The sequence below is a fragment of the Gobius niger genome (assembly GCF_951799975.1).
Source record: "Gobius niger genome assembly, chromosome: 24".
NCBI lineage: Eukaryota > Metazoa > Chordata > Actinopteri > Gobiiformes > Gobiidae > Gobius > Gobius niger.
The window spans coordinates 7,700,718-7,724,729 of NC_136875.1; the positions used below are offsets into that span (position 1 = coordinate 7,700,718).

Consider the following 24,012-nt stretch of genomic DNA (forward strand, 5'->3'; position numbering starts at 1 on the left):
TTTGTAGATCTGCTCTGGCCTATAGGCTGTAAGTTTCCAGAACGGGAGTAAATCTGCTCGGTTAAAGTCTTAACCACCACCTGAAGCGAGCACATTTTCTCCAGTTTGGCATTACCCAAATCTAAAAGCTTCTTGATAAAAATCATCGACAAAAACGAGAAGAAAATGAGTCTGAAAATGCAGCAAAAGAGCAAAAATATACAACAAAAACGTGACAGAAACTCAACCAAAATATGTTTTTTCTTTGCTTTTTGCTTTGCCGTTGTGTTTTCGTCGCTATTTTATTATGCTATTGTTGCTTTTCTGGCACATTTTTGTTGCTGTTTTGTGATTTTTTAATCATGTTTTTGTCGCTCATTTTTTCCTTTTTGGGGGTCACTTTTTTTTTTATTGCATTTTCAACCTCGTTTTTCTTTTCACTTCTTTCAAGACGCTCCAAACTTGAGAAAATGTGCCCGGCTCAGAGGTTAAACGTTTCCCAACCCCTTGCCAGAAAGTGTCAACAGTATTGTTCACACCAATCATGTGACGGTAAAACAGCAGGGAACGATACGCTCGACTTCTACGTATCTATATCTATCGTCATGCTGACTTAAAAAGGAGATCACAAGCCCCAATAATTCTATCTCATTATGAAGACGACCAAAGCAAAGCTGTAACACCTCCATGAAGTTGAGCTGGCGACGTCCCGAACCAGTTATTTTTGCCTGCAAATGGTTGTACTTTAAGTGTGGAATGGAGCGCAACGTGACTTTAATATGTCCTAATGAAATGCGTTCTTCATGTGATCTTATTCAAGGCAGCCGCTTGAAAATGTAATTTCAATTCTGCTGCGGAAAGGTCAGGTCGTGGCATTTCTTCGTCTCACTCAGCGCTCAAACGCCGATTCAACGTTCCTCGGCTACAGTAGTAAATTAAAAGTCTCCAAATGGGGGTCTTTCGAAGTGTCGTTTTCGCGTGAAGGACGAGCTGGACTGAGGAGCGGGATAATCACAGGCTGCTGGTCCAGTGGAGCAGAGGACACATCCACTGTGGCTCCAAATGACATGTTTTTAAATGGGAGGAAATGGCAGTCTTTAAGCCCGTGTTAGAACAGACATCTGTGCCGCTCAGGACGTGGGACTGACAACACAGCTGCTGCGCCGGAGTCTGCTACCAAGTCAGGTCTCTCTTTACGCTACAAAAGGCCATCAGCGGGTGAGAGACTTCCACCACAGACACCGCTTCTTCTCAAAGTGGACTTTAGTGTGGGGAACAGGACAAAAACTCGATTATTGTAGAAAAGCAGCAGCTACAAAAAGTCACGAGCTTTAAGCATAGACATGCACAGCGTTCCAAATCATTATGCAAATTGTATTTCAGTGTCAAAAAGGTAAATTAAAAAAGCTTTTTCAATGAAACTCATGGATGGTATCGTGTCTCGGGGCTCTTTGAATCACTGACATTAATCACAGAGACCTGGAATGATTAGTTTTCAGGTTAAACCCAGTTAAGGGAAAAACTACTGAAAAGGGAGGTTCCACTTTATTAAGCAGATCATCATTTTCAAGCAATATGGGAAAGAGAAAGGATCTCTCTGCTGATGAAAAGTGCGAAATAGTTCAATGCCTTGGTCTAGGTATGAAAACCTTCGATATTTCATGAAAGATCAGGCATAATCATCGTACTGTTAAGAGATTTGTGACTTATTCAGAGCGCGAATGGGTTTGTGCAGATAAAGGCACAATATGGACGGTTTCTGCCAGACAAACACATCAGATTAAGAAAACAGATGCTACAAAGCAGCATACAAGTATTTGAAGCTGCTGGTGCCTCAGGAGTCCCCCGAACATCAAGGTGTAGGACCCTCCAGAGGCTGCAGTTGTGCATAAACCTTCTATCCGGCCTCCCCTAAACTGTTAATTGAAGCTGATGAACAGAAACGGCTGCAGTGGCTCAGAAATACATGAAGACTCATTTTCAAACAGTCTTGTTCACTGATGAGGCCGTGTAACCCTTGATGGTCAGATCAATGGAGTAGTGGATAGTTGGTGAATGTCCACCATGTCCCAACAAAGCTGTGACGTCTGTGAGGAGGGGGCGGAATCATGTTTTGGCCTGGAATCATGGGGAGAGAGCTGGTCGGCCCCTTTAGGCTCCTAGAAGGGATCTTGTCTTCTCAATGTAGACTCGGCCCTTGCGTGACGTGTAGTTCGGTTATAGTCACGCAGCTCCAATGCTAACAGTCCGGCCCTCATTAGTATACCACCTTTCTAAATGTTTTCTTACGAAGCCTGGTTTCTTTAATTGTAAGTAACCCAGCGTTATCACAGGAGGAATATCTAGCTGTAGAAAGTTAAGGAAAATTAGAAACCAGGCTTTAAAGTTGTTTTTAATGTGTCTAAAGTGCAACGCTTTCCGATGGGAACAAGCGGCTATATGGAGGTACAACAGCAATGGTGGCCCTAGTGTCGTTGTCACAAAGCAGAGCAGCCAGAGGCCATTGGATACAGACGGCAACGCATCACACAAGGGGGCGTGGCCTAGCTGAGGGGGAAGTAAACCTCTCATAGGAATCACAATATTTCACTATTTTTAACTGTTTTCTGACGGACTAAGTAAGTGCTTTATTTATCCTTGTCATTGCGACTGCGCGCCGCCATTGTGGGCCGACCTGATGAGCATGTTTTTGGAGGTGGACCTGGCTGACTGCCTTCAATGCTGCTCTGAAACTGTGTCCTGAGTTTGTCCCTGGTCCAGAGCGTGGTGTCCTGCACTGGTCAGCTCCTTCCTTTTTGCGGGATGCCTCCTCTTGCTCTTTCTCTCCTTCTTGCCTCTTGTGACGCCTCCACTGTGCTGCCGGTGTGGGGGGCTCTTGGTGCCTCTTTGGTGTTTGAGAAGAAGAAATCTGTGGATATGTAGCCAGCCAGTGCTAGCTGTTTTCTTGTTGGACACATAATCTGCACAAATAAGCAGCTCTTCTTCTCTGCATGAGCTGTCTGGAATGAAAGGGCATGTTTTTGACTATCTGGGTGAGTTTAAGCTGATCAAATATGTTTTTGTTGTTTTTCATTCCAGGTCATAAACACAAAGAAGAAAATGAAGAAAAAGAAGTATGTCAACTCCGGAACAGTGAGTGTGATTTTCTTACAGAATTAAGTACTTGCTGAAAACACTACTTGAGTAATTAATAGTTTTAGTGTTGATGTAAAAGTGCAAAACTAACATGAAATCAAGTGATATTTAATATGGATATGCAATAACAACTGGATCAACAACTCGAAAAGTTTCAATGTTCACATCATTCCTTTTTTTCTGATTCCAGGTGACCCTCCTGTCGTTCTCAGTGGAATCAGAGTTCACCTTCTTGGACTACATCAAAGGAGGGTGAGTGGACACAGGCTTTTGCTATTCAAATAAAAAGACTATTGTGCTATAGTAAGAAAAGCCATATTCGCTTTACCATTTGTGAATGTTATGTACAAGAACATTTCCGTTAACTGGACTAAATGACTGAGCGACTGAGCCGCGCTGTCATTGTGGGCCAACCTGACCCGCATCAGGGCGTCTTCTCAGTTGCGTAGATGTTTCCATGACTTCTTTGCGTGGTCACCGTTACGTGTCTTTGAGATCTCTGACGGGTCTCGGAGACATTGCAGGGACGTCACAGGTTGAAGACACCAAATAGTATTTGCGACACAACTGCTTGAGACCTCTCGGAGACCACACAGAGACTGCATAGAGACTTGTGAAAGTCTCCAAACAGTCAACTGTCAATAGAACATGTTCATTTTCACCAAGACTATCTGGAGACGCCTTATTTTCAGGCATCCAAAAGTGGTATCGATATTCAAAATATTGAATATTATGACATAATCAAATTCTAGAACGTGAACGCCACCTTTTTCAAATTCCAGCTTCAGAATGTGGTGACGTCAGGAACAAACTATGGATAATAATTATTTCACTTATCTAAATGGAAAGCCCAACCGGTTACAATATGCAAGGCCGTTTGTTGCTCCTAAGAAGTTGCTAGTAAAACAATGCACGTCTTCCTGTATTCTGCAAAGTACTTGGATGAAAAATGAAGCCAGAATATTCCATTCAAGACGCATTCAACCTGCTGCTGATCATTAGTGACCAATCTGCAATCGTCCGTGAGAGGACTGAAGGATTTTTAGCCGAAGATCTCCCAAAAATTAACATAAAATCAGGTGAACTTCCTCACTATGTTCCAGTTCAGTGCATTTACATGTACAGTTGACTTATTATTAGGTGGTTTTCTTCACATAAATGATGCCAATTACTGGAAATTCCTCTCGCTTCGTATGCAAATGTAAACACATAGGCCTGACCTCCACGCAGTAAGGGCCCCTACCCCCGGTACTGCGCAAGTCCTGATTAATTCAGGAGCAGTCGGGTCAGGTCGCGGCATATTCAGTGGCTCGTTCAGCTCGGAAAGGTTAATGTGAAGATTACTTCTGGCTTATTTTTTCTCCCCACTTTGGCTCGTTGCTTATCAGAGATGGATAGAGCTGCCAGAAATTACACGCCTTTGAGATTGTGCAGAGTACGGACTGGAAACCCCAAAGACAAAGTGGGAAACTCCTCCAAAAGTGCTAAAGAATATCCGAGTCAAGATTCTGTGGGACAGAATGGTAATGGCCAACCAACCGGACTGTGTGGTGGTGGTGGACAAAGAGAAGAGGAAAACCATTGTGGTTGATATAACAATACCAAGTGATTGCAACATCGGGAAAAAAGACCATGAGAAAGGGAGTCAGAGAAGAGCTGAAGAAAGCCTGAAGGCTCCAGTGGTGCCTGGCACTTGTATGTGATGTTTTTTATATGTTTGATTGTCCGTGCTGAAGGAGACCATCATACGCTCTTTGGATATCAAGCTGAACTACACTCTTATACAGTTGAGAGTTATACAGTTTTCTGGCTCAACAATGATCTGGGGTCAAGTGCAGGTAAAATGTGGGTCTGGCTCTGCATTTTACAGGACTTTCCCTGCACTTTTCCACGGAAATAAACACAGCTAGCATTCAAATTCAAATTCACTTTATTTATCCGTTGGGAACTTCATTTGCAGGAGAAGTGCCAGTACGGGCCCGATAAAAACAATACATCCACAGACATTCAACAACATACAGCAACAATAAATACATTTAAAAAAAAAAAAAAAATGATGGGCCTTTGATAGACCAAGGTCCACACAATTATTTATTCAGCAGGCGGATGGAGGTCGGGAGGAAAGTGGAGGTCGCCCTCTTTGTCCCCAGAGGGAGGGACCTGATGCGGCACTTGCCTCAACTAAACACATGCCTTCTGTAGCATGATATTTGCTCCGATAAACTTTGGTTGTAGCTACGATTATCTCTTTGAACCATCACACAGTGGAGACGAGTGCAGTGCACGATTTTACAATCCCCACGTCGTGCAATGTGACATCTACAAATTCATCCATCCATCCATTTTCTTCCGCTTTATCCGGGGCCAGATCGCGGGGGCAGGAGTCTCAGCAGAGATGCCCAGACCTCCCGATCCACACACACCTCCTCCAGCTGTTCTGGGGGGACCCCGAGGCGACACCAGGCCAGCTCGGAGACATAGTCCCACCAGCGTGTCCTGGGCCTGCTGATCTAGAAATCCTTTAAGACAAAAAATGTACACCAGCCATTATATCTGGAAGTTGCAACCACCGCTTTCCGACCAGTGACCACTTAGAATTAGTAACTTTTATGGCCAGTCTGGGGTTAACGTAAGTCCCAGAGGCTCCAAGACCTTCCAAGACCGTGTAAGCAAATCCACTGCCAAGTCTTGTCTTGACCGTGGGTTGCGTGATCCAAACTGGGGAAACCATTCATTGTTCAGATATCAAGATTCCGCGAAAGGAAACTCAACGCTTCCTGTGTTCCAAACCCTTCTGTCCAGCTGCAGAAACGAGGTCCGACCACAACAACCGCACATGTGACTCTGAAGAAGGACAGAAAACTATAGTATTTAGGCTGTAGCATAATTCTTTTGTACACTTCAGTTCAAATACAGGGGTCAACTAAACACCCGCCATGTTACTTGTCAACAACTACAGAATCGATGCAGACGGCATCTCTGGAATCGCCCATACATGGTCATATTTGAAGCAGTTGAGGGGGAAAAAACAAAGAGGAGAAAAATATGAACTTTCCCCAGTTATTCCAAAACTACTTCAACAAATGCTGAATTCTGAATATAGTTTTCTTCTAAATAAAGATACAAAGATAGGGAGAGGAGCAAAGTGGTTCAATAGCCCATGATTACATAAATAACGGACAATGCTAACATGATGGCAGTCTATTTGAGATTATTGTGCATTGAAACGTACCAAACTGCAACCGGCCTGGCCTCTCCCAGCAAGTTCCTTCACAAAGTCTACTCATACCAGGTGTAAACATTGCTTTTAAGATGGGTGCGATCATTATTCGTCGAGATGTGATGAAGGGATGACGGATGAAGGATGACATGATGAAGGATGCGGAAGAACAATGGAAAATGATCCTTTTTCTTGACAATTTTTTACTGGTTTCTCTGGTTCTTCTGTTGTTTTTTTTGAACAAAGAGAAAATGTCAATGTCCTCACGTAAGAGTTTTCCCTTTCAAATGACGTATCAAAGTAAAGTGAAATAGAAAAGTTCTTCTTGCACCGAACTGAAGTAATGGAAGTCATTTCTATCTACTTCCGTCGATAATAGGCCAGGTCTCGTCGAAAACCCCCGGAGACCACTCTTATTGCTGCAAGTGAAGGAGTGAGAGCAGTTCACGAGGAGGCGTGTGTTTGGAGGCAATTGTGTGAAAGTGAAATAATCAGCCCGACGGTGCTCACTGCGACTGCACTTCATCGCCTCCGCTTTGGCTGTTCAGGAGGATACGCGGAAACTCGATGGTTGTAAAGTTGTGTCTTTATCGCGGTTTTTGTTCCGCAAGGACGAATTAAAGCAGGAGATGAAATGGATAACAATCCCACAAAAATCTAACGGCGTTCCTAGTAAGAAAACAAGAAAAAAAGAACGCTTATCTGGGTCTAAATGAACTGAACTCGATTTCAGCTGTAAGAGGATAAATAGGTAACCGTGACGTTGCCACATGTTTTCAATCCAGACACCAGCTGAAATGGGGCTGGCTGGACTGTCCATAAGGTCGACGTTTAGAGCGAAGCATTGGCCATTCTGCTTGACTCGTATTTGTCGACGGAAGTGACAGAGTCTTGGGCAAAATTGTACAGGCCGAAGCTGAAATCCCAACAGAGAAGTTCCATGTAGAGTGACCATCTGTCCCCCCATCCCAACTGTTTAGCCAATGTCCCACTTTTTCAATTAAGTTAGACTCACATAGAGATTGACAAATTATCCACCAGTTTAAAATAAGGCCTTAAAGATAAACTCTCCCTCAAATCCACTTTTTTTTGCTGATAAACGGTATAAATGAGTGTCCAATAGTGTTGTCTACATATCCTGGTCATAATTTTGGCACTTAAGTACAAATTAGTTGAAAGATCAACTTTCTGCCTAAAACCGTCAGTGAGTCGCCATCTGCAGGCGACCTGTATTTACTACATCTGAATTTTGAATTTGCGCAGGCGAGAAGCCTGACGTGTCAGCGGTGAAGCCTGACGTGTCAGCGGTGAAGCCTGACGTGTCAGCGGTGAAGCCTGACGTGTCAGCGGTGAAGCCTGACGTCAGTGGCTCTGCCGCTCTGGGGTATAAAAGCGTCCCAGTCTCGCACACGCCCCCGTAGCGAGTTGGAGAAGGAATAGCGAGAGAGTATTTTCATCGATTGTCAGGTTCGCGATTAGTTATAGCATTTAGGTCGATTTTTTTGGCATAGCTTTTTGTATTAGAGATAATTGTGCAGTGTTAATAGCGTTGTTGTTGTTGAATATTGTAGTTTTAGTAGTTGCTTTTATTGTTCGATTAGTTAGCTGAATTTAGCCCAGGAATTTTGTTAGCATTACTTTTTAGTGTTCTCCATGCTCAGACTTTGTTTACGAGGAACGCTGCAGGTGCAGCGTCGAAGTCAGAAGCCTCAAGCCTGTCAATCACAGACCCAGACCCAGGCCCCTCCCACCCCTCACTCCTCCCGTGTGCCCCTTAGTCCTCCAGGCAACGCCCTTTTCTGTTGAGTTTTTCAAATCTGAGGCTGAGGCTCTGGAAGGGGGGGTTAGTAACTCTTTAAATACCACTGGAAAGCATTGCAGTTGTTTCAAGCAGGCATACAAGAAGTATGATAAAAAGCAAATTCAACTGTATGTATTGACGAAATTGTGTCTATTAAAATAAAAATCCTGGCCTCTGCTTGATCTAATGTTTCCAGATTTCAAGAAATGATAAATGCTCAGATTGAACATAATTTTGCATAAAATGTACAATGTTGTGTCCTATCTTTCCGGATTAGAATATGTTGCTGCTGTCATGTTGGATCCGTAAATAAACTTCTTTTTTTTTAAATCCGTAAATAAACTACAAGCGTCCGTATATCGAATAGCTCGTCATCATCTTGCCGTCCCTCCTCGTTCTGTGATTGGGTCCCAAATCCATGCGAAAATTCCGGCCATGGTCCCCAGGCTGCTGTGCAGTTCAAAATGATTCGAGCGCACACAGCAGTCTGGCGTTAGCCAGGTTACAAAAGCCCGGGAGTGTAGTAACAATGGTTCACACTTGTATTGTGAAGCTTCGGCCAGAAGAGCCTTATGTGAACCATCTATGTCGTTTTTGCCACAAAAGCTAAAGGATACAAAGAGTCATTAGCAACTCGATTCAAATCAGAAACAGGACAAAAATAGTTTTGATAGACAGCAACAAGAACAAGAATGTTTTACTAGTGGTTAATTCAGTTCGTGTCATTACAAAATGTTCTATGATTGGATCAGTATAAAATATTTTGAGATTTGATTGGCTGTTTGCAAAGTTCCAGACGGTTTTGAACAGATAAAGAAGCAGGAGTGGACTGGCAAGTGAAAACCTACCAGAAAACCTCGATAAACAATTAGTCCTGGAGTGTTCTAGAGGCCATGGGGATGAAAAGTAAAGGCGCTGCGCTGACTCACGAATATTAATCTTTTTTATAGTTGCTGAGATCAGGAAGAGACTTTAGGAAAAATATGTGACTTACATTCCATCAAAATACCATCCCAGAAGACAATTAAACGCATTCCATTACTTCACTCACACCGCCTATTTTGAAGTCCATATTGCGTTGATGCCAGTGAACCAAAGCAATTGAGTAAAAATGATGTAATGTGAATGATCTTAGACGCAGGATGAGTCCAGCGTCTCGTAACGCGCAGTGACACTTCTGTCTTTGAAGCCATTCGTGGTTGATTTTCTCCTGTCTCTTTCTCATCCACAGAACACAGATCAATTTCACCGTGGCCATCGACTTCACGGCGTCCAACGGTGAGTGACACGCAGTAGTAACGTGTGGGTGTCCGGTTTCAAATCAGTTAGATGTACTAAGAGATGTTTCCATATAAATGTTTGACTTCCACCAGAGGAAGAAATGGGATGAAGGCAGGTAGTGTTTACTATAGTGGAACCAAACAGTAAAACAAGTTTTGCCTGCTGACAATGCCTAAGCCACTCTTTACAAACTTGTTTCCAAGTCTAGTCTGTTTTAGAGTAGGTGGATGTCATAAAGTGTAGCGGCCAAGTTGGTACACTTTATGAAAGCGCTTTAGAAATAAACTTTACTGGAGTGTACAATCTTAAACAAAGTAAATTCCTAGGCACGTCCGTTTATAGCTGTAGAACAACTTTATGAGACAACACCGGTCTTCAGCAGAGCCCTGAGTTGTGTTCATCTGTTTATACTACCACAGGTGCTCACTGCATACACCAGGGCTATTACATTTACTGGGTCAGATTTCTTTCAGAGGTCAATGGCCACTGACATATAAAATCTAAATAAAACTGCGCCATTGCGATTGACTGCGGAAATGCGGGAAGCGAATGCAGAAAATTGCATAAACTCTTCAAATTGCATAATCTAATTTGCATAAACTGGTAAAATGCATAAAATGTCATGTTGCATAAACTGTTTAAACTGCAAAAGGGGTGAAATGCATGAATGGGTTAATTTGCATAAATTATGTAAATTGCATAAACTCTTTAAAATTCATAAATCCTAAATGGCATAAACTCTTAAGTTGCATAAACGCTTTAAAATGCATTAACTGGTTAAATTCCATAAAGTGGTTACTTTGCATAAATTGTTAATATTGCATAAACTTTATATTCCATAAACTGGTCAAACTGTTGAAATGGCCTCAGTGCTTGATTGGCAGAAGCTGCACAAATGGCTGAAAGTCCTGGAGTCTCCCCATTGGCTGGATTCCCCCATACACACCAATGCAAACATTTCAAACTCCCGTATAAAAAAACTGGAAAACTGCAGAAGGACATTTTTTTCTCAAAACCCACAAGTTGCAGAAGCTGAACATGCACAAAGTGCAGAAATTGCATAAAATGCAGAAAAAAGTGCAGGAAAGCATGGATTTGCGGCAGCCCCATTATAAGTCAATGGGAAAAATCTCCGACATTTTGGCCGATTGCGGAAAAACCGTAAGTTGCAGAAGTCCCAAAAGTAATAGCACCCTTCTCCTCAACATGCGGAACGTTTTGATGCATAACTTGCATAAATTGCACAAAGCATGAAGGTGCTGAAAGCTCTAGAAAATCGGGAAAAAGATGGAAGAGGAATAATAATAAAGAACATGAAAACCAATAATTGACTGCGGAAGAATTCCGCAGTCAATCAATAATGATATCACAATCATTGCTCAATTAGAATCTAAAATAAAAGTTGTATTCAAAAGTTTTGAGCCCCTTTAAAAATCAAAGGACTATATATATATATATATATATTTTTTTTTTTTTTACAAATGTTGAACTTGACATCGTTTGGAAGTGTTTGGATTCACAAACTCTCGTTCAATCTCATCTTATGGCTGAAAGTCCTTACATTTGACCAGCATCAAGCACATCATTTTGAATGACTCATGTGATTGACTCATGTGACCTCAGTTCATACGTGCTGAGAGAGAAGACACAGAGCATTGCTATTGTTTTTGTTTCATGTGGATTGTCCCAGTGTTGATGATGAGATATTAGCCAAAAACTAAGAAACCAACTTTGCATGTCATGTTCCGTGCGATGTCACGTTCCACGTGTTGTTACGTTCAATACGTTGTCACGTTCCACGTGTTGTTACGTTCCATGCAATGTCACGTTCCTCGCGTTGTCACGTTCAATACGATGTCACGTTCCTAGCGTTGTCATGTTCCATGCAATGTCGCGTTCCGTGTGATGTCAGGTTCCATGCAATGTGACGTTCCATGCAATGTGACGTTCCATGCAATGTCGTGTTCCGCGCTATGTCGCGTTCCATGCAATGTCGCGCTCCACGAGATGTCGCGTTCCGTGCGATGTCGCGTTCCGTGCGATGTCGCGTTCCGCGCAATGTCGCGCTCCATGAGATGTCGCGTTCCGTGCGATGTCGCGTTCCGTGTGATGTCGCGTTCCGCGCAATGTCGCGTTCCATGCAATGTCGCGTCCCGCGCAATGTCGCGTTCCATGCAATGTCGCGCTCCATGCAATGTCGCGTTCCATGCAATGTCGCGTTCCATGCAATGTCGCGTTCCATGCAATGTCGCGTTCCGCGCAATGTCGCGTTCCATGCAATGTCGCGTCCCGCGCAATGTCGCGTTCCATGCAATGTCGCGTTCCATGCAATGCCGCGCTCCATGCAATGTCGCGTTCCATGCAATGTCGCGTTCCATGCAATGTCGCGTTCCATGCAATGTCGCGTTCCATGCAATGTCGCGTTCCATGCAATGTTGCGTTCCATGCAATGTCGCGTTCCATGCAATGTCGCGTTCCATGCAATGTCGCGCTCCATGCAATGTCGCGTTCCATGCAATGCCGCGCTCCATGCAATGTCGCGTTCCATGCAATGTCGCGTTCCATGCAATGTCGCGTTCCATGCAATGTCGCGCTCCATGCAATGTCGCGTTCCATGCAATGTCGCGTTCCATGCAATGCCGCGCTCCATGCAATGTCGCGTTCCATGCAATGTCGCGTTCCATGCAATGTCGCGTTCCATGCAATGTCGCGTTCCATGCAATGTCGCGTTCCATGCAATGCCGCGCTCCATGCAATGTCGCGTTCCATGCAATGTCGCGTTCCATGCAATGTCGTGTTCCGCGCGATGTCGCGTCCCGCGCAATGTCGCATTCCATGCAATGTTGCGTTCCGCGCGATGTCTCGTTTCGCGCGATGTCGCGTTCCATGCAATGTCGCGTTCCGCGCGATGTCATGTTCCATGCAATGTCGTGTTCCATGCAATGTCGTGTTCCATGCAATGTCACGTTCCATGCGTTGTCACGTTCCATGCGATATCACTTTCCGCACGATGGCACATTACTTGCATTGTCACGTTCCGCGCGTTTTCATGTTCCACGCGATGTCACGTTCCGTGTTGCGCACAGGTCAACAATACCACCTCTTGTGTCGTTTATGATCACGAAGATGAACAAGAACAATAGAAAAAGAAATGCAAACTTTCGTTTTGTTCATATTTGAGAAAGATCGAATCTTCTTAAAGTGTGCCAGGTTTTTACAACATTTTATGTTTTCATCTAGATTATTCCATATTTCTACACCACGTCTCGTGACACACAACACATGCTTTTCAAAATAGTTCTGGAGTACTGTTTATCAAAACTCATTTGACCTCTCAAGTTCTACTTGAATTCTTGTTTGCAGAACATATTTTGTTTACTTTCAGGAAACGACATTTATGAGGCTTTGAACCTGATCTGAGCCATCTTAAATTCAGCTCGGTCCACAAATGTCATTGTTTTTGATTTAAAGAATAATGGATTTGTGTGTTCACAGCATCCATTTGAAAGACCTACAAAAATTGTTTTTGTCACTTTGTGGCTTTTTCATAACTTTTTTTCATTGCTTTTTTGTCTGTTTTTGTCATGTTTTTGTTACGTTTTTGTCACTTGTTTGTTGCTTTTTGTCGCTTTGTTTTTTTTGTCTCTTTTTTGTGTTTTTTGTCATGTTTTTGTTGTTTTTTCGTTGTAGTTTTTTTTGTGTGCTTTTTGTCACTTTTTTCTCCCATCGCGATATTTATGCTTTTTTCTAAATCTTTTAAATTCGGGTAAAGCCAAACTGGTCAATCATGGTAAGACTTAAACAAACTTTACTGTTAGACCAGGTATCAAAAATTATCTCTTTGGTTTTATTACCCTTTTTGTTTATTTTTTTACAAATGTGATGTTGACCATTTACAAAGGAATTGGTTTATTTTTGGGTTCAATTAACTGTGATAATATTCTCAAACTGACAATATTACTATTGTATTTATGTGTGTACGAGTCCTCCTCATTGTTGGATTTGTCGCGTTCCGCGCAATGTCGCGTTCCACGCGATGTCGCGTTCCATGCAATGTCGTGTTCTGCGCGATGTCGTGTTCTGCGCGAAGTCGCGTTCTGTGCAATGTTGCGTTCCACGCGATGTCGTGTTCTGCGCGATGACGTGTTCCGCGCGATGACGTGTTCCGTGCGATGTCGTGTTCTGCGCGATGCCGTGTTCCGCGTGATGTTGCGTTCCATGCAATGTCGTGTTCCGCGCGATGTCGCGTTCCGCGCGATGTTGCATTCCATGCAATGTCGTGTTCCGATGTCGCGTTACGCGCGAAGTCGCGTTCCAGACGATGTCGCGTTCCGCGCAATGTCACGTTCCGCACGAAGCACATTACTTGCATTGTCACGTTCCGCGCGTTTTCATGTTCCACGCGATGTCACGTTCCGTGTTGCGCACAGGTCAATAATACAACCTCTTGTGTCGTTTATGATCACGAAGATGAACAAGAACAATAGAAAAAGAAATGCAAACTTTCGTTTTGTTCATATTTGAGAAAGATCGACTCTTTATAAATCTTCTTAAAGTGTTCCAGGTTTTTACAACGTTTTATGTTTTCATCGAGATTATTCCATATTTCTACATCACGTCTCGTGGCACACAACACATGCTTTTCAAAATAGTTCTGGAGTGCTGTTTATCAAAACTCATTTGACCTCTCAAGTTCTACTTGACTTCTTGTTTGCAGAACATATTTTGTTTACTTTCAGGAAACGACATTTATGAGGCTTTGAACCTGATCTGAGCCATCTTAGATTCAGCTAGGTCCACAAATGTCATTGTTTTCGATTTAAAGAATAATGGATTTGTGTGTTCACAGCATCCATTTGAAAGACCTACAAAAATTGTTTTTGTCACTTTGTGGCTTTTTCATAACTTTTTTTCATTGCTTTTTTGTCTGTTTTTGTCATGTTTTTGTTACGTTTTTGTCACTTGTTTGTTGCTTTTTGTCGCTTTGTTTTTTTTGTCTCTTTTTTGTGTTTTTTGTCACGTTTTTGTTGTTTTTTCGTTGTTGTTTTTTTGTGTGCTTTTTGTCACTTTTTTCTCCCATCGCGATATTTATGCTTTTTTCTAAATCTTTTAAATTCGGGTAAAGCCAAACTGGTCAATCATGGTAAGACTTAAACAAACTTTACTGTTAGACCAGGTATCAAAAATTATCTCTTTGGTTTTATTACCCTTTTTGTTTATTTTTTTACAAATGTGATGTTGACCATTTACAAAGGAATTGGTTTATTTTTGGGTTCAATTAACTGTGATAATATTCTCAAACTGACAATATTACTATTGTATTTATGTGTGTACGAGTCCTCCTCATTGTTGGATTTGTCGCGTTCCGCGCAATGTCGCGTTCCACGCGATGTCGCGTTCCATGCAATGTCGTGTTCTGCGCGATGTCGTGTTCTGCGCGAAGTCGCGTTCTGTGCAATGTTGCGTTCCACGCGATGTCGTGTTCCGCGCGATGACGTGTTCCGCGCGATGACGTGTTCCGTGCGATGTCGTGTTCTGCGCGATGCCGTGTTCCGCGTGATGTTGCGTTCCATGCAATGTCGTGTTCCGCGCGATGTCGCGTTCCGCGCGATGTTGCATTCCATGCAATGTCGTGTTCCGATGTCGCGTTACGCGCGAAGTCGCGTTCCAGACGATGTCGCGTTCCGCGCAATGTCACGTTCCGCACGAAGCACATTACTTGCATTGTCACGTTCCGCGCGTTTTCATGTTCCACGCGATGTCACGTTCCGTGTTGCGCACAGGTCAATAATACAACCTCTTGTGTCGTTTATGATCACGAAGATGAACAAGAACAATAGAAAAAGAAATGCAAACTTTCGTTTTGTTCATATTTGAGAAAGATCGACTCTTTATAAATCTTCTTAAAGTGTTCCAGGTTTTTACAACGTTTTATGTTTTCATCGAGATTATTCCATATTTCTACATCACGTCTCGTGGCACACAACACATGCTTTTCAAAATAGTTCTGGAGTGCTGTTTATCAAAACTCATTTGACCTCTCAAGTTCTACTTGACTTCTTGTTTGCAGAACATATTTTGTTTACTTTCAGGAAACGACATTTATGAGGCTTTGAACCTGATCTGAGCCATCTTAGATTCAGCTAGGTCCACAAATGTCATTGTTTTCGATTTAAAGAATAATGGATTTGTGTGTTCACAGCATCCATTTGAAAGACCTACAAAAATTGTTTTTGTCACTTTGTGGCTTTTTCATAACTTTTTTTCATTGCTTTTTTGTCTGTTTTTGTCATGTTTTTGTTACGTTTTTGTCACTTGTTTGTTGCTTTTTGTCGCTTTGTTTTTTTTGTCTCTTTTTTTGTGTTTTTTGTCACGTTTTTGTTGTTTTTTCGTTGTTGTTTTTTTGTGTGCTTTTTGTCACTTTTTTCTCCCATCGCGATATTTATGCTTTTTTCTAAATCTTTTAAATTCGGGTAAAGCCAAACTGGTCAATCATGGTAAGACTTAAACAAACTTTACTGTTAGACCAGGTATCAAAAATTATCTCTTTGGTTTTATTACCCTTTTTGTTTATTTTTTTACAAATGTGATGTTGACCATTTACAAAGGAATTGGTTTATTTTTGGGTTCAATCAACTGTGATAATATTCTCAAACTTACAATTTTACTATTGTATTTATGTGTGTACGAGTCCTCCTCATTGTTCAAAGGATTTGCTCTTCCAGAAGAACACTTTGAGCTAAGACCATTTCTTGTGAATGCCAGAAATCTATATATACACATACACATATGAGAAGAACTTTAAGATTTGTGTGTAAAATGTGTCCTGAATGAGGTCCAGTGTAGAAATGTAATATGAAGCAGCTCATTTGGCGAGACAAAGATTTTAGGTCCATACATGCTGAGTGTTATTTGAAATCAATTACGGGAGCGTGAGTAGGCCCGGGCTCCCCTGTGTCGAAGCCTTTCCGAGCGTATTACTGCGGCAATTATTTAATTGATTTGAATCTGCCTAACTAATCCCACTAATATGCATAAGGCCAGTGCCTCAGGGTAATTAACAGGTCTAACAGCCGTGACATTAGACTACTTTCATTTGTTCACATTAAAATTCAACTGTTATATCGCGTGGGACAGAAATGAATACTTTTATGCTCTCTTTTATGATTCAAGGTGGTCCAGCGATGCCAAAATAGGGTTAGTTTTGTGAAAGGGGAAAAACACTGTTATTGAAACTGTACACTTCATGCACTATGAACTTTTTGGAACTTTTATCGTCATAACGTTTCTTTAAAAAAACAAAATGCCTGGAGGAGCAGGCGCTGTTTAACTTCATCCACACAGTTTGGAGTAATCCGGTTCTTGTGAGTCGTCGTTTCTTCTTCTACTGCTGAAGCGCTCCCATCTGTTTTGCCTTAATTGTTTTATTTGTCATTCATAGCATCCGAAAGTGTCCTCAATATTCTGAGAGCCCAGACACCATTCTGTGCTCAAACTGCTTGCATCACGACGCTATTGTTTTGTTAACATGCCGTTGGGGAAAAAACGAAGGCTCGCATACTGTTTTTATCATGTTTAATTCCCCGTGGTGGAAACCAAAGTCTGTGATGCAAACCAACATGCCCCTGGGTGTTAAAGAAAAAAATAATAATACTTACTTAATATGCTGACTTAATACTTAAAGCAGTACTAAGTAACTCATGCCCCTTGAGGCCATAAGCGCCACTGCAGGTGTCAAGTTGAGAGTAAATACTACACTGACAGAAAAGACATATTTTACATCCAATTACACAATGGAGATCTTTTTTTTTAGTCAAACTTGGCTGTAAATACTGTTTAAGTGGCGCTAGTCCACTGTTAGCTTTGCCCGTTAGCCTGTTAGCTTCTTCTTCGTAATTCTATTAGTGTGTATTGGGGCCTCCGACCCGGTGTCAAGAACTTACGATTGTGTTTTTTTGGCCAGAGACACCAGGGGGAGATGATCGTCCCGTTAACACTTGTATTATGCCCAGAGGGACAACGAACAGGATTTATTTAGGTAAAGAAGTTACTTAGTACTGCTTTAAATGATCACTGCTGAGGTGGCTCCCATTCAAATTTCACATTGATTTGAACAGGGCTTCCTTTTTCAACCTAGCACCGTTAAACCGGAGAACACGCTTTTGCCCAGTTCCACGGACGCACAGCACTGGAATACACGTTAACGACGCGACCGAAACACAGTGATGACAACACTGTGGACAGATACTCTCTTTTGACGGGGTTTATGGAATTATTCCGAGGTGCCAAGGCAAAAACTTGACTAAAAAAAAACCCAGGATAATGAGTGATCCTCTCTCCCCTCCACAGGTAACCCGTCTCAGTCCACCTCCCTGCACTACATGAACCCTTACCAGATGAACGCCTACGCCATGGCCCTGAAGGCCGTGGGAGAGATCATCCAGGACTACGACAGCGACAAAATGTTCCCCGCTCTGGGCTTCGGAGCCAAACTGCCGCCCGACGGACGCGTGTCACACGAGTTCCCACTGGTATGACCACGAATACAGAATGCATGTGAAGAACGACAAAGGCAGTGTCAAAAGGGAACATAGAAGGTCCATTTTTAGAAGTCCCACTGAGCAATTTGCAAAGCTGTCTGAAAACATAATAGTGGTTTAAAAAAAAAAACTAACTCCAACTGTGATTGTGATACCTTAAGTGCCTTCAGGTCATCACCAAGCTCAGGTCAGGATTGGAAGACAGGATTGTTGATGTTTCCAAACTTGTTTTAGATGTAGGATCTGGTGTGGGACTCATTCTCACTTTTCTGACTTTTTTATTCTGACTGGATAATCAGCTTCAGAACCAAAAATCAAGCCCAGTAGTTTTTGTGGTAACACTTTGGAAACCAGCAAACATCGAACAGTGAAACAGGCAAAAACAAATGTACAATAGACGCTCGTCCCAGGTCTCCCCAGTCATTGGTCCCCCCCCCGTTCACAACAAAACAACTACTGCAAAGAAAAACTTCAAAGTCCAGACTGGCCCAGGGCTGATGGGAGGCCATTTGCATTTCGGGCTGAAGTTTGTGGAGCTAGCGTCCAGTCCTTCCTGATGCTTCAGGTTCGATAAGATGTTTATTGTCTGTAGATGTTTATTGTCATTAAGGTGATGGCGAAGGACTTTTACAGGGAGAAGGTTGATTAAACATTGATGGGATTGGTCAGTCATCGCTCGAGTAGCCAGCGGACAGGCGTCTGAAACAGAAGCCAAGGAACACCATGTAAACAGCAGGGAGACTACGAGTAAAGCAAATATTGCAACATATTATATTAAGGCGAGACACGGCAGGTGAAAGTACTGATTTTTCACGTAGTGGTCGAAGTGGAGATTTTTATCTATTTTCCTCCCTTTACATCTTAGTTTTCATGTCAGATATAAAAATGACAAAACTCACCCGCATGATGTTTATTTTATGATGTTTTGTCTGCGAGGTGGGGGCAACCCGGAAGTAGCTGCTGCACCGCGTAGAAAGTCCGTCTTTCCCGCGGGTATCCATTCATAAATATTGACAGATTTTACATCCACGTGTCCTGCTAAGGGGCCCTGTGATGACGCCTTCACCCAAATATGGTATTTTTCCTCCTACGAGACGCTGGAGCGGAAAAGTCGTAGAACGGGCCGAGCATGCGCACTCGCTACAAAACTTCAGGGCTGGTTTTCTCTGAATGAGAGAAGCCGCACTCGGGCAGAGCCTGAGCCCTTATAGAAGCTCCCACAGACTCCAAACTTTACAGTCTGAGACCTAACAATATTTTGAAGGTTTTTTCAGAGGGATTTTTTAATATCTAATTCCTAGCCTGATTTATTCAACTTTGAAACAAAAAAAACAGGCGAAATTTGAGTTTTTACAGATTTTTTCACTGATGATTAGTTTATTGAAAAACTAAACAAAATATCCAAAATCCCCTCTGAAAAAATCTTAGTTGCTAATATGTCAATAAAATAAAATCATAACATTTAATCTGGCTCAATTCATTATTTTGATTTCGTTGCCCAAAATATAGGCAATTTTGGCCATTTTAATGCTCAAAATGCCTTATTTTTATGTGAAAACATAAAATGACAGAAAAGATGCAATACATTTTTTTCTCATATTTATATCTGTAATGTTCAGCCAACGTTTCAAATTGATATCTCTATCATTTATTTTTTTTCCCCTATTCACCTGCAGTGTCTCGCCTTAAGACATAGGAGGTACAGTAAGAAGAAGAGAAGGCAGAGAAGAGAGCTTTGACACAGAGCCAGTGGAGCCAGTTCAACACAGCATTTCACATCTGTCTTGTTTTTTCTGTGTGTTTGTTCAGAACGGCAACATAGAGAACCCGTACTGCAATGGCATAGAGGGGATCCTGGAGGCCTATCACCAGAGCCTGAAGACCGTGCAGCTCTATGGACCCACCAACTTCGCTCCTATCATCAACCACGTGGCCAGGTCAGGACTGCACACAAAGTACCTCATGTCATAAGAAATAACCTCTATGGGACATCTGCTATTCAGGCATCTGCCTATCGTATCTGAATCAACAAAGAAATGCATTGAAAACCAAGCCAATCTGAGGAAGTCTAGCAAGCAAGCTAGAAAGTTACTATACTTTCAACACACTTTCATTCAACATAATAACAAAGAACATTGATTGCTCCAACAGTGTTAATTTTGTCGACTAAAATATTTAGTCTTAATTTTAGTCAAAGTGATATTTTTGCCGACTAAAATTGAACTAAAACTAAATTAAACGTTCCTCATGAGACTTAAACTATGACTAAAATGTCCAGATATTTTAGTCGACTAGAATAAGACAAAATAAAAATGAAAAGGAGAGACTAAAATCATCCAAACTTCTATTGACCGTCTGAAAGAGCCTCATATCATTTAAATTCACTGCCAAATGAACAGGTTTGAGCTTTATTCATGTGGGAGCAGCTCCATTAAGTCGAGGACCTTGATTAAATATGATTATAATGACTATTATCAATGCAAAGTCGACTAAATTAGTCTTAAATTCAGTCGACTAAATTGACATGCAATTTTAGTCGACTAAAACTAGTTTTTTTGACTAATTCTCGACTAAAATTAAATTACATTTTAGTCAAAAGACTAAGACTAAAACTAAAATAAAATATGTTGTCAAAATTAACACTGTGCTCCAAACAGCTCCAAGCTACTTTGTTTAGCCTACTGAGATCTAAACACAGGGCTGGGAGAAAGAGAATCTCCTGATTGACCTGCGTCGGTCCTCTCTGAATTATCTGAAGCAACAGATCACTTACTTGTGTTTAAGTGTATAAAACCTTTTCTCAGACGTAAATTACAAGTTTTCAGACGGTTTCTGCCTATTCATTTCAACGAACGGAGGCTTCTGTTTCACCCAAAGGGGGCACTAACCTTCTCAGTGATCTTTTGGAAAAATCTATTTATTAAAGCCATTCTGAGCACCATTCCACTGCACTTTCATCATATCTACATCTCCACTGCTCTTATCTAAATGTGTTTTATATCAACATTTGAGGACTGGGCTGCAGAGACAGAATCTGCCCCTTCCATCTCATCCGTTCATAGCCGGTACATGCAACACTATTTATGCAGGTCTGCAAACTCTAGGTCAAGTGATTAAGCTGGTACAATGCGACCGCGTTGTTTGAAAAAATTGAAAAAGTGCATCTTCATTACCTTTTGTCGGCTTCCATAATTGGTAAGTGCCAAATTCTCTGTGCTTTTATCGCGAGCCAAGCCGAAAATTCAATTTGATTTGTGCAACGCGCCTTTGTCATTCGCCGCTAAGTCGAGTCAACTGCCGCCGGTGTGTTGTGAGCCAAATAATAACACCCCCAGCGTGTTGTTGTTTATCTTATAAAAAGGTGCATCCAGGTGGAGCGGGCTTTTGACAATTACTTTTATCCTTCAATCATGCGCAGTCCGATGTCCAAGAACAATGTTTCTGTTGATTTCTCCTCAGTATTTTCTTTGTGAATGATGTAGACTCGTATATTGGGGCAACAGCTGCTCAGTTGCTGAACATGTCGGTCCATCCATTACGCTGTAGGGTTGGTAGATCAGTTATCCTGTTATCCACATTCGCAACTATAACCCCTGTAACTCCGCTGCCTGACCAGAATAAAAGTTTGCCGCACAAGAAAAAGGTCACGCTCAATATTTTTGTCAGTTAGAATACAATTCCGATTTAAAGACGAATTGAATGTGTCCCTTTTCTTTCGTTTTATGTCATATTGTGGTTGCAAGAGGTGATTTCACAGACTGCCGCTTGATCGCAATTAGCCCCTGTTAGCATGACGTTAGCCGCTAGGGATGCACCGATACCACTTTTTCTAAAACCGACACGAGTACGAGTACTTTGATTTAAGTACTCGCCGATACCGAATACCGATACGAGTACAAGGCATTTTCTTCAACATTCTTACTTTTTTCACAGCAGATTGGTTTGTAATTAGTTAATTTACTCATTTACATTTCCTTAAGTAAAGTAGGCAACACATTTATTTAAGAGCAGTTATATTAGAATTGTGCTGATGCCATTTATTTACGTATCTATTTTTATTTTCATTCAATATAATTCTTATTTTTATTGCACTGTCCATCATAGACAGAAAAGCCCATGTCCTAAAGCTCCCCAATGCCTGTGCTTTATTCATTTATGTATTTTTATTTAACAATAGTATTGAGATGTTACTTAAATGATCTCTTTTCGTCTTTACTTCAGCTCCGTGTGGATTTTCTCGTGTGTTTGTAGCAACTTAGCGAGAAGCTACAGCGTTTTCATTGTTCTGCTGCAGCTCATTTTCGCTCAATATAAACATGCTGTATCTCTTTATTTTGGATTTTTTGAGGACTTTTTAGTCACTGGGTTAGTTTTTCAGATGAATAAACCCCTGGGCATAAAACGGTGTCAGAATGGCCAAGACTGCTAGCCGCGAGTTAGCAACATTAGCCTGTATGTTGTAAACACTGCAGACGCTGCAGCACTAACAACATTTAGCTCTGGTTAAATCCAGCTCAGACTCAGATTAGAGAGCGCAGTCTGTAATAAAGTCAGCTCTATGTGGATCATTGTATTTACACTAAAAAATTCTCCAGTTTGTTGCTATTTTCTCTCCTCAGGCCACACGTCAAATGGTATCGGTTTCTGGTATCGGGACCTCATGAATGAGTGCGAGTATGAGTACAAGCCTGTGGTATCGGCCCGGTATCGGTGCATCCCTATTAGCCACATTAGCTAACGTTGTCTTTTAGCTAGCTTCTCTCCTCCAGTTTTTGGCCTGGCATTTCTGAATATTTTTTTGCAAACTTCCTCAAAAGGCGGTACACATCTTTAATTACGATTCCAGTTTCATTTGAAGAAAAGCGTTGCTTTTATCATTTATGTATTTGTGTGTGCTTTTTGTTTTGTTTTTTTGCAGATATGCAGCAGCCGTCCAGGATGGTTCCCAGTACTTTGTGCTCCTCATCATCACAGACGGAGTGATTTCCGACATGGCGCAGACAAAAGAGGCCATCGTCAACGTAAGATTCACTCACTTTTTTTCTACACAATATTTCTGTCAGTGTTGGAAAATGTCCGACTGATGGATCGTTGAACATTGTGAGCGAATCGAATTTAGTAGAAAATAATGCAATTTAATGGAAAGTGAGGGTTCTTTTCTTTGCAATATTGAAGCAAACATAAAGCACAATGAGGATAATCCTTTTTCCAGTGGTGGGGATGTCATTTAGCATGTCTGTATAAAAATCCCATTAACTGCTTAGAAAACCAGCGCTGCTGTGAGCCTCCATCATGCAGTCCTATTCTCTCTAATTACTGCACTTTCTGAATGTTTTTGCATTGTCTGCAAACCACTTATCCGGCTCTCAACTCGAACGCGTCTTCTGTTACTCTTGCACAATATTTTGGAGGAAATGTCAGGGACTGTTTTTTTCCCCCCCTTTTCCGGTGCCGCAGACGGTTTGTTTAGTGCCAGTCACAGTCCTAAACAAGGCAGTGTGTTGTTGTCATGAAAACTCTTCCAAATCGTCAAGTCTCTAAAAGTGACGGTTTCAATGAAGTAAAGCAGCTTGAGTACGTTTGAAAGTTTGTATGTTTACTCGGGAGAAGGGCGAGGATTCAACTGAGAGACCAGCACGGCGGTTCCCAAACTTTTGGAAGTTCTGAACGTTTGTTTCGATGTGTTTTTATTTTTTTGGACATTTTGTCGACTTGCACTTTCAGGGTTTCATCAGTAAACCATCTCCGCTTTCTGCCTTTTCTCACGCCTTTCCATTCGCAAAGCTATAGCATCCTCAACTTCCTAAACAAAGCTGCGTCATCCAAATACTTCTCGGTGTGGAAGATACCAACTGTGAAAGCCGCGGGGGGGGAACTTCATATGCTACAGAACTTTAGAGCCCGTTTTCTTGCAGGTTCTAGAGTGTGATGATGTCACAGGGGCCAGTGGGGGGCAGGAGCCAGTTTTTCCTTTTAACAGCGTTACACTTTCACAAGTTGTATCTGAAAAAGGCGGCACGGTGGCGCAGCGGTTAGCACATAAAGGTCAATAAATA

At 41.9% G+C, this 24,012-nt stretch overlaps 1 protein-coding gene across 1 annotated transcript in view; it reads left to right on the forward strand.

Moving 5' to 3' along the window:
• Positions 1 to 24,012, forward strand: part of LOC306982296 (copine-8-like) — a 209,336-nt gene that overhangs the window by 162,120 nt on the left and 23,204 nt on the right. The window contains exons 8-13 of the mRNA XM_079582198.1: positions 3,058 to 3,111; positions 3,305 to 3,366; positions 9,367 to 9,413; positions 17,766 to 17,947; positions 19,766 to 19,893; positions 22,875 to 22,977. Coding sequence (XP_079438324.1) covers positions 3,058 to 3,111; positions 3,305 to 3,366; positions 9,367 to 9,413; positions 17,766 to 17,947; positions 19,766 to 19,893; positions 22,875 to 22,977 — 576 coding nt within the window. The remainder of the gene's footprint in view (positions 1 to 3,057; positions 3,112 to 3,304; positions 3,367 to 9,366; positions 9,414 to 17,765; positions 17,948 to 19,765; positions 19,894 to 22,874; positions 22,978 to 24,012) is intronic.